This window comes from Erythranthe guttata, chromosome 12 (assembly GCF_056151865.1).
Source record: "Erythranthe guttata isolate IM_541 chromosome 12, IM_541, whole genome shotgun sequence".
In the NCBI taxonomy this organism is placed as follows: domain Eukaryota; kingdom Viridiplantae; phylum Streptophyta; class Magnoliopsida; order Lamiales; family Phrymaceae; genus Erythranthe; species Erythranthe guttata.
The window spans coordinates 17,910,692-17,921,566 of NC_142544.1; the positions used below are offsets into that span (position 1 = coordinate 17,910,692).

General features: G+C 34.5%; 1 protein-coding gene across 1 annotated transcript; it reads right to left on the bottom strand.

Annotated features, from left to right (window-relative positions):
• Positions 1-1,194: 1,194 nt before the first annotated feature.
• LOC105964835 (polygalacturonase non-catalytic subunit AroGP3) lies at positions 1,195-4,146 on the bottom strand. Its single transcript, XM_012989341.2, has 2 exons — positions 3,500-4,146; positions 1,195-3,352 (listed from the first exon to the last, which is right to left on the bottom strand). The coding sequence occupies exons 1-2, from the start codon at positions 3,578-3,580 to the stop codon at positions 1,493-1,495; spliced, it is 1,941 nt and encodes a 646-aa protein (XP_012844795.2). The 5' UTR covers positions 3,581-4,146; the 3' UTR covers positions 1,195-1,492.
• Between the last annotated feature and the right edge of the window lie 6,729 nt (positions 4,147-10,875).

Consider the following 10,875-nt stretch of genomic DNA (forward strand, 5'->3'; position numbering starts at 1 on the left):
ATTTTTCGAAAATTCTCCATGCTATTATCAAACTCAGCACGTGTAGCAGCGTAAGCACCTTTTCAAAACAAAAAACAAAAAATAAAAATCGAAAGGCATCGAACCAACAACGCACGAAGAAGAACCACTGTTATACGATGATGGAAAACAATACATTCTTGAGGATGAGACTGAAAATACTACGCTCAATGTTTTGCAGATTAACACTGTATATTGTTATCTATCGGATCTTCTTCACTTACGTGAGATATATTAATGAGATTATATCACAGTTACAATCACGATGGACGTGATTGATACGTGATCCCTAATTATAAGGAATGTGATTTATTAAAAAGATGTAACTTTTTAAAACGTCACACAAACGTTCTGTTAATATTAAGGGTAATATTGGGATATTTAAAATAAAAAACCCTTATATCATATATTTTCTATACTGAGGGATTTAGTTACCAAAAAAATATTGGGCTCGTATTCTATATCTAATAACGTTTCGTTTGGGGGACCTCTAGCATATTAACCCTTTATTATATTTTGTCATCAGATTATAACGTAACACATAATATATAACTAAGGTACACATGATGGATGATATGTCTAATGTCTCTATTGTGTTGCCTACAAATTCATCTCTTCGAATAATACATCTACGAAACCAAGGGATGAATTCATTTTCATTTGTGAGGTTTCGACGTAAATTCTACAACATTTCTTTTTTCTTCATACATTGATGTTATTAGTGTTTGGGCAAATTATGAAAAAACCCGTGAGTTAAGACTTAATTACGAAAATCTCCCTTGTGTTTGTGTAATTACGAAAACACCCTTCAATTTTTAATTAAAACTAGTACTAGAAAATAAAGGAGCAGTGGCCCAAAAACAGCTGGAAGATGGCTTCATCCCCACACGCTATAGATTATATCACCACAACACATAAAACACCACTACTGTGTGTTTTTGTGTGTGTGTGGATTTTATGTGGGGACCACATTAATTTGTTGTCACTGTTTTAAATGCATGTGAGGAAACAAACATTGTTTGTGTGCTGGTTTTTTGTGGCCTCATTTCATTTCATTTTCCCCCCCAACCACTTTTTGCTTTCACCCCCCTTTGCTTTTAATTACTTTGTTTCTAATACAAATTCAGTAAATTAAATAATAAATAAAAATGTTAAAAATAAAAATAAACATAAAAATTGTTACTATCACGAATACAATAATAATAAATCGTTGGTTGTATTTTACAACTAAAGCACTGATATGAAGCCATTTTGACACAAGGAAGGTGCAATTAGCAATTACTACATTCTTAGAGGGGGGCGGAAAAATAAAAATAATAATACTTAATTAACTTAACATAAAAATTGAGTTTTTAATTTAATTTAATTTAATTATAAAATAAGGTCCAAACCAGTGGTTCACCCTTTCTGTAACGCAACTGGTCCGACACAAAAAAAAAACGGGGTTTCCCGTTCAAAACGACACCGTTTTGATTCAATCGGCCACAGCCCAAGTCATATCATTCTCGAAGATCCAGTGGCACACCTCAATCTTACCGGGTCCCGAACCCAGCAAGACGAACGACCCATGACCCGGGCTCCATGATGACGTGTCAAGGTGACAGATGGCAACACCGTGGTTGATCTTGGTCTTCGTATTCGGGTCAAGTATATCCGCTTCGTAGACCCGGACTTTGGGTACCGAATGGCAGTAGTACAGCAAGTACGGGTACAGGCTCTGGTGGCAGGACACTGACCTCGTCACTTTCCCTCCGTTGACCCCTTTGACTTCCCCGAGCAAGATATCGCCGCCGTGCCCCGCCGTGTTCGCCGTCGTGCGGACGACCACGTTCCGCCCCAGCACCGTCGTGGCGAAGTCGATCATGTCCTCGATCGACGCCACGCACCGCTTCGTCTCGCCGGGGCTCGGCGCACGCTCGCACTCGTGGAGCGCGTCGGTGAGCATCTTCGCCATGGTCGAGTCGGCGTCGTCGCCGGCGTGGAAGATCTTCTTCATCTCGGCGAGTTTGGAGGTTGAGAAGGGTAGTTTGGAGACGATGGTCCGGGGCAGAAACGACCTTTTCGGCATTTTGTCGCGGATGTCGGGCATTGGCATGACGGTGCCGGTTTTCAGCATCGCCTCCCTGAAGAACTTCCCGGGCTCCACCACCCACTTATTTACCTTTCTGCCATTGACGGCGGCGAGAGAAGCTTCTTCCTCGGCTGAGGAGGTTTTGTTCTCGTAGGTGGAAAATGTGGCGGCGCCCTCCTTTGCGTACTCCTTGAAGGTGTTGTTGACGCCGTAAATCTTGAAGTCGACGGTTGGGCTATTGTTTGTGGAATCGTCTTTTTTGCCGTAGCCGGTGAATTTATCAGTGCCCTCATTGAACGATTTGCCGTAGTTGACGAAATCGATCTTCCCGGCGTTGGAATTCTTGCCGTAGGAATCGAAGTTGTCGTCACCAACATTGGCTTGTTCTCTGTAACCCTTGAAACTCTCCGTCGCTGAACTGCCGAGCGTGCCGTAATTCCTGAAATTATTTTGGGGGTTGTTTGTGTTGGTGCCGTACGAGGTGAATGTGTCGTTTGCGGCGTCCCCTTTCTCGCCGTAATTATTGAAAGTCGACCCCATTACGTTGGAGTCCTTGCCGTAGCCGGCGAATTCGTTGGTGGCGCCGACGCTTTTCTTGCCGTAGCTCGTGAACTTCTCGTCGCCGGCGTTGGCCTGATTCGTGTACTCGGTGAACGATTGTGAGTGGCCGGTGGTGCTGTCGGAGTACGCCGTGAAGCGGAGGTTGGGGACATTCACCTCGCTGTTGTACTTGGTGAACTCTCCTCCGCCGCCGGTGGCGGCGGTGCCGTAGCTGTTGAAGCTCTGGTCCGCCACATTGGCTTCCGTCGCGTAGCCGGTGAACTTCTCGTTGTGGCCGACGCCGTCGCGGCTGTAACGGCGGAACGAGTCGATGGGGAGATTCTCTCCTTCGGAGTAGCCGCTGAAAGCATCCACTCCGCCCGGCCGGCCGGTGCCGTAGTTGGTGAAGTTTTTGTTGCGGTAAGTCGCGAAGTTGACATCGCTGCTGTGCTTCTCGAGACTCGGCGTTAAATCAGGGAAGCAGAGAAGATCGGCCTTGGCGCAGAACTCAGGCAGCTGCGTCGACAGCGAGTTCTGATCGGCGGCGAGCTTCGAGAAGGCAGCGAATTGGGCGGCGTTGAGCGGCGAGGCTTTGCTCAGCAAAAACTCCGGCTTCGGCAAATCATTCGAGATCTGCTTCTTCCAGTAACGTATTAGATATCCCTTGGGCGTGAACGGATTTTCTCCAGCCGCCGTCGAATCTCCGCCGGCAGCTACTCCCACCTGCATTCACACAACACTCAACAAATCAATAGCAGCACAGGTATTCGACAAAATGCCCAAATGAGAAACTACATTTCCAGCAAAAAAAAAACAAAAACAAAAAAAAAAGCAGAAAAGGTTGAAGAGTAATCTGGATTGAAGGATTACATTGAAAAATGTAGAAATGTACAAAACGAAGAAGAGGAGCAGGAGGGCGAGAGGAGGAGGAGCAGCGACGGTGGAGCGCATTTTTAGAGAGAGAAAGTAGAGAGAGGGAGAGAGAGAGAATATTGGTGGGTTGGTTTCTGGTTGGAGGAGCCAATATCTTTTATACTGTGTTTTTTTTAATGTGTGAGAGAGAGAGAGAGATTAGAGAGATTTGTGTGGCATTTTGAAAAGTGTAAATCATTGCTACTATATTTATCCATTATTTTTTATTTTTTTTTATTTTCCTTCTCAAAATAATCGGATTTCGAATTATAATGGTCAAACCAATGGAGTAAATATATATGGGCTGTAATCTGTATTACTTCCAATATTAATGTAATTGATTGATGATTAAACAATTAAAATTTGATTTTAGTTTTATATATGGGCTGTATTGTATCACTTCCAATATTAATATGTAATTGATTGATGATTAAACAGTTAAAATTTGATTTTAGTTTGAAAAACGAGTAACAAAAATTATGCGGTTTTAACGGAACATGGCGTTAATGTGACAGAATCGTGTGCCCTTTCTGTTAAATTCTTAACTTAAAAATATAATCAAGAAAAAGAAATATTACTATATTAAAATAGAGAAATTTAAATATATGTTAAAAATAATATATATATATGTATATATGAATATACGAAAATTAAAAGATTTGGGGGTTGTGGTGGGTACAGTACTACCCAGGGTTGGGTTGGGTGTGGCTAACGCGTTTTGAAGGACACGTGGAAGGTGACAATTGGAGGAGAGTGAAAGGCAAACGCGTTTTTTGAGCCTTGAGTGTTTTGTTTTATGCTGCGAATGTTTTTGTGTGCTGATGAAAGTTATATATTAATTATCTGCCATCTTCTTCTTCACACTCACCGCACTAATACTTTCTCTCTCTACAAATTAAATTAAATTAAATTAAATGAAAAAACAAAATTGTACGTATTTGGCTTAGAGACAAAAGCCCGTGACCAAGGACCAAAGCTAAAACCGTAATTTTCTAGCGGGTTGCAGGGGCATTATAGTCATTTCTCGAGGACCAACCAGTCAAATTATTTTTGTGGCTTTATTTCTTTTTGAACTTTAATTATTTTCCTTTTTGGTCAGTTGGGCACTGTTATTCTTGACATCCCTATTTCGTATGTTGGGAATGAAAGTGACAACCAAATACACTAAACTCTGTAACAAAATTAAATAAAATATAAACGCATTTGAAACTGTTCACTTCATTTATTAGTTTTCTCATTTAAACAAGTGGGATATTATTTTTATATTTTATTTTCTATTTTACCTACTTAATTGGGCTTGGACCAATGAGGCCCAAGTAATAACTTTTTCTGCAAAAGCCCAATTTGCATGTTTCATTTTAGAAGCCTGCCTAGAAAGAGCTATTAAAATTTACAGTCCATGAGGTAATGTCAAATTACGAAAAAATCCATTTATGTTTGATTAATTACAGTCACCTCCTTCAACTATGAATCTTCTTACACATCAACTATTTTGGTGTCAAATTTAGTTGAATCTTCTATATTCTTCAGTTTGAATCGGTTTTACCGCATTCAAACTCTACATTTTAAAACAAGATAATCATACGATGTGTCTCTTGACTTGTAAATTGCAGATTGTTGATGCACAAAAAGAGTACAAACTAGAGAATATTTCACGGAACCTAGAACATTTTTTAGAATTTGACACTATAAGGATAAACGTGTAAGAAGATTCTTAGTTGATGGATGTTATAATTATACAAATACGAGGGATTTTTTCGTAACTTAACCTTACCTCAAAACCTCAAAGGTGGCCGTAATTTTACCCAATATTTAAATTCTGAATAAAAAGTCATATCAATTCTCAACTATATAATATACAAGGTTTCATTATGTATAAGCTTTTAGCTCACTGTTTTACGATTTTGTAATATTCTACCAACTTTTACAATACAAATTGGGAAATTAAAAAAATAATAATTAGTGCAAAACCGAGTTGGAGCACTGAGAAACGGACCCCTCTCGTGTCGGTTGATAGTGACCCGTTTTTTTTATAGTTCAACAGAAAAAGGTTTAGTACCCGTTTATTAATTGTAGTGATTAATTAAGGCCTAATGGTGGTGTCATCTATTTAATAACTCTATGTTAAATTATACTCAAGTGCGCAGTCATAATCATTAATCCACTTCTAACGTCACAAACTTTGATTAACTCATCTTTTTAAATGTCTTTCAATGAGCTATTATTAGACTTAAATAGTTCTATTATCAATAACCTAATTGAATGTCAAATGTTACTCTGATCTAGTCCTTGTAGCTTTTATTACTCTAAGATTCAATCACATTTAATGATTTTTTTAAGGGGAAATATGTGTGTATACCGCAATATTTGCACCCCATTATTCTTCAAACCCTACTTTCTTGAACGTCGGAAAGTCCACCGATTACTGAATTTTAGAGAGAAGGAACTCGAGAGAAAGTATCAAAAAATGTGTTGTTGATTGTATAATAACCTACTCCTAATAATAGGGTTTGATTATTTGCTTATATAGATAATTATTTATGGCTCTTTCTTAATTCACAATTGCTAGTTTTGTCTATGATTTATTATGATTGCTCAAGCAATGATTTAAATTTACAATATTTCCGTTTATTTATGGAAGTTATCTTCGGATCTCACCCATCAACGATTATGAGACCAACCCTCCATCTATTGTTCCTTCCCTTTTCGCTTCCATCCGACTGAAAAATGGATGGAGATGGGTGTATATGTTAAAAGATTAAATGTTTGGGGTGTTTTGTAAAAAGATCAAAGTTTAGGGGAGGTGGATGCAAATTATCCAATTTTTGAAAGATAAACACAAGCATTGTGATAACAGATAACGCAGTCGCAATAATAACGTGAAGTGTAAACTGGCGCAATTAGTTTCATAGGACATGGGATATGACAATTTTGCTTGTTTTCATACTATAAATGCTTTCACATTTATTTATATTTATAATAATAATAATAATAATAATAATAATAATAATAATAATAATAATAATAATAATAATAATAATAATAATAATAATAATAATAATATGCCGTGGAAAAAAAGTAAAAAAAATATATATATCTAAATTTTATTTTATTTTTAATTCAAGTTTTCGAGTTTCGTCCGACTAAATTCTAGAGTGCAATAGTCTGTCTCAACTTCGTCTTCAATTTAGATTCAAATGCAACGACAATTTATGCATATATTTAAAGCGGACATTGAAGCCAAAACAACTATCAGTATAGGCGTAACAACTTCTCAAATATTTTTTTTACCTTTTTTGTTTTTATTTTTTTAATATTTTGAGTTATTTATCTATTAATTTATACAATTTAGCTCCCCAAAGTTAAAATTTTATATCATTTTACCTCAAAATTATTTTTAGCCCCCCACCCAAAACCTCCTTGATCCATCCCTGGGAATGAAGATTATACCGAGTGAATTTTCACCGTTGATGATCTACACACACCAATGTGGGTGTGTGTAGGAGTATAAACAAGTCGAGCTCTTCAAGTATCGGCCTTTTGGGTTTGACGTTGAGCCTGAGCCCATTTTGTGTATTTTTTTATTCCTTTTATTCTTATGAATATTAGAATTTTATTATTATGAATCACAATTAAAAAAAATCGAAAGAACAACATAGCCTGTAATTTATTTTTTTAATTTTTTATGTGAATTTATTACTTAATTTTATTATAATTATATTTGAAATAAAATAAAATAAAGTTAATTGAAATTAAAGAAAAAAGCTCGCGAGCACACGGACAACTAAGAATGAGTTGGAGCTCGACTTGTCTAGCTCAAAAAATTCAAGCTTTTGTCGAGCCAATTCACCAAGTTTACGAGCCGGCTCAAATCACTTAGACACTGGTAAAAATTTACTCGACGAATTTCACCCGATGTAGTACAGTACGAACACGGAATTACTCGTTTAATTACAAAACAAGGACCACTAGGTAATTAGATACATCCTCATAAAAGTTGAATACAAATTGTACAAAAATAAATCAATCGATTTTGTCTATCTAAATAGGTGCAATTTAACGGTACATCATCATTTCCACAATACATTATATTACGGACCAATTAATAGAGTGAGTATGGTGATATGACCATAACATGTGCAAAATCCATCCCAATTTAATTTTTTTTTTCTTTTGCCTCATTAATTCAAGTATGTGGACAAACACCAAACCTAACGTGTACCCAGTGCAATATTTAATTTTTTGTATTAAATTGCATGTACACAATTTCATTTATTATCATATATTCAATTTTCAACCCTCTCCTTTAGCCTTTTACCCTTTTACCCCCTCCCCAACCACCCTTCTGTTGAAAAACGTGACATTCCAATATTGCATTTAAATTCTCATTAATTATAAAAAAAAAATATAAAAATTGTACAAAAAATTAAATAAATGATTTTAGTGATTTACTGACATTAAAGTCAACGACGAACCAAAACAAATATTAATACATATTTGATATTTGTAACCAAACCATGTGAGCAAATCAGGGAGTCTAATATAGATTTATATTTGATATTAAAATAAAATTGCTTGTTCTATCTAAAAAATATATTTATATTGTCAATTTCACCTTCACTGGAAGAATATATGAAGACTTATATTTTGTTCGTAGTCAGAGTTTGTCTGTCTGAATCTTTTGCATATAAATGTAATTAATATATATAATATGATCATCATATGCTGCAATTTTAATTAGTCTCCAGCTGTTATTTTGTGACTTCCACATGGTGCAAGTTGATAAATATGTCACTAAAATATCAAATAAATACAATAGTGTAGACATTGATTTTTAATTTTTTTTTTTTTTGATTCAATATTTCTGAAATACATATGGGATTTATCAGAGTGTGCAGTTTTATCTGATGACATTGACCACTGCTCAATTATAGACACAATTATGAGTATTTATTTACGGACGAATTAATTATTAAGAAGAATTTCAAATTAAAAAAATATCCAATTCCACAAATAAAGTTTGTTTCATCGAGTGGAAATGCACATGGTCATTATTATTTTTCCCAGTGAATATATCATTGCTAACCACACAAAGTTGGACTGATATTATTGAATTTAAAGTTTAAACACAACTGGTCTGCCACTATTGAAAGATGTATGATATATATATATATATATATATATATATATATATATATATATATATATATATATATATATATATATATATATATATATATTCGCGCACATGATAAACGATGCAGGCTCATCTGATAATATCTCAGTGATGTATCTATCTATGCCATTTTATTTTTCATTTTTCCCATTTTTTTCAATTATTATTTTATTTTTATTTTTTGGTAACTAAGTATATGAGTTGTCACGGTTGACCATTACTCAAACTATATAAATTAAAAGTCGGATTAGAAAAATTCTATTAATTTAGTAAATTATTAAATTATCGATTTAATAATTTAACACGTTTTCACCAAATTCTAACTGAAATAAACTATTATTTAATAATTTATCGAATATTCAATTTATGAAGATTTTACTATAGATTAGAGAAAAGTAATATATAGTTAAAGAGGAAGCATATTAGACCTGAATTATTCGATTTATATTATTTTCCATACAATTATTTGTGGTATTGAATTAAAGAGTTCAACTATTTTGGCAATCTGAAAAGTAATTTGTACACGTTAATTAACATATGAGATGTAGAATTGAGATTCTACAAATTATTGTGCAAATGCTTTCACAAACTTAGAAAGAAAAATGGACGTGTTTGATGTTCCACGAGTTCAAATTATTGAAATTATTTTGTTACGTCTCGAATCAAATTAACTCAATTGCAATGTTAGAAAAAATTGTCTCGCGTACGTTTCCGACTTTGTCATTGTCTGATTACTAAATTCCATTTAAATTTAATAAATTGCACGTGAGATTGATGTGGAGAGGTGTTGATTTTCAAATTGAAACACAAGAAATAGGGAATAGGAGATTTAAAATTACGTTTCTACAAGCTAGTGATTATATTAATAAATGATTTAAGTTAAAACATTACTTCAAGTACGATAATTACTTGCCCTAAATTTACTACATAAATCTACTGCAAACACTATAAATCTATCAATTAGATTTGTTATTTCATAATTACAATAGCTACAACATAAAAATTGAATTAGAATATCTTTTACATGTAAATTTATAAATTACTATGCCAGCAATCTGACATCGCACAAACGTTTGCATGACGTGTATGAAATCAAAATTTAATATTAACCTTCAAATTTTCCTGAACACCTTTTTTAGCACGATTTGATTTGATTTTTTATTTTATTTTTAGAAGAGTTATTATTATTATTATTATTATTATTGTTATTATTATCATTATTATGTTTCCGCCTTTTTAGCAAGAATGCATGATTGTAAAGAATAGGGTAAATACCACTTAGGTGGTGTTTGCAAATGTTTTTTGAAAGTGATTATGCGGTTTTTTTTGCTCATAATCTGTTTTTAGGTGTTTGCAAAAACAACTTTTGCTTTTGCTTCTCTTAAAATAATCTGCTTTAAGCTATTTTTTTAAAAGCACCCCTAACCCAGCTTTTTCAATTTTAGTTCATTTTCCGAAATATTTGCAAACACCCCCAACTTTTAGAAATAAACACTTAAAACTAACTTAAATCACAATCACTAACTTTTGCTTTTAAATAATCATTTGCAAACACCACCTTAATCTCTTGTGGTTTGAACATTTTGCACATAACCCTTTTATGGTATGAAATGAGGCACATAACTAACACCCTTGTGGTTTTGACATTTTGTACATTACCCCCTTATGGAATGAAATTAGGCACATAACCCCTTGTAGTTTTAAAATTTTGTACATGACCCGCTTATAGTATGAAATTAGGCACATAGCAACCTTGAATATAAAATGGAAAAGACTAAAAAAATGAAATAACCGCTGGTTCGCCGGGCCGGTTCCCTTGGATTAAACATAGTTTAGTTTTTAATTTTTATCTTTAATGCTTGTTTTTTTTTTTTTTTTTTTGATAAGTATTATCTTAATGCTTGAATATTATTTATGATTCACAATTTGATTTTATTTTTCTGAAATGATCTTCAATAAGGTTGGCTAATGGGCCTCAGTGTTGCACCCCCACCGGCCCACCCCACCTTTTAAATCTATTTTTTACTACAAAAAAAAAGTTGGCTAATGGGCCATCCTAATTCAACTCACAAGCAATGATTCACAGCCCTAAACTAAGTTACATACGTAATCAACATGGGCTCATTTGGGCCCAAAGTACAGTTCGGGAAAATTACCC

Excerpts from the sequence above, each read along its gene's own strand:
- LOC105964835 (XM_012989341.2), bottom strand. The coding sequence starts at position 3,580 with ATGCGCTCCACCGTCGCTGCTCCTCCTCCTCTCGCCCTCCTGCTCCTC. Across the intron at positions 3,353-3,499 it reads ACATTTCTACATTTTTCAAT|GTGGGAGTAGCTGCCGGCGG; the intron begins GTAATCCTTCAA and ends GTGTGAATGCAG.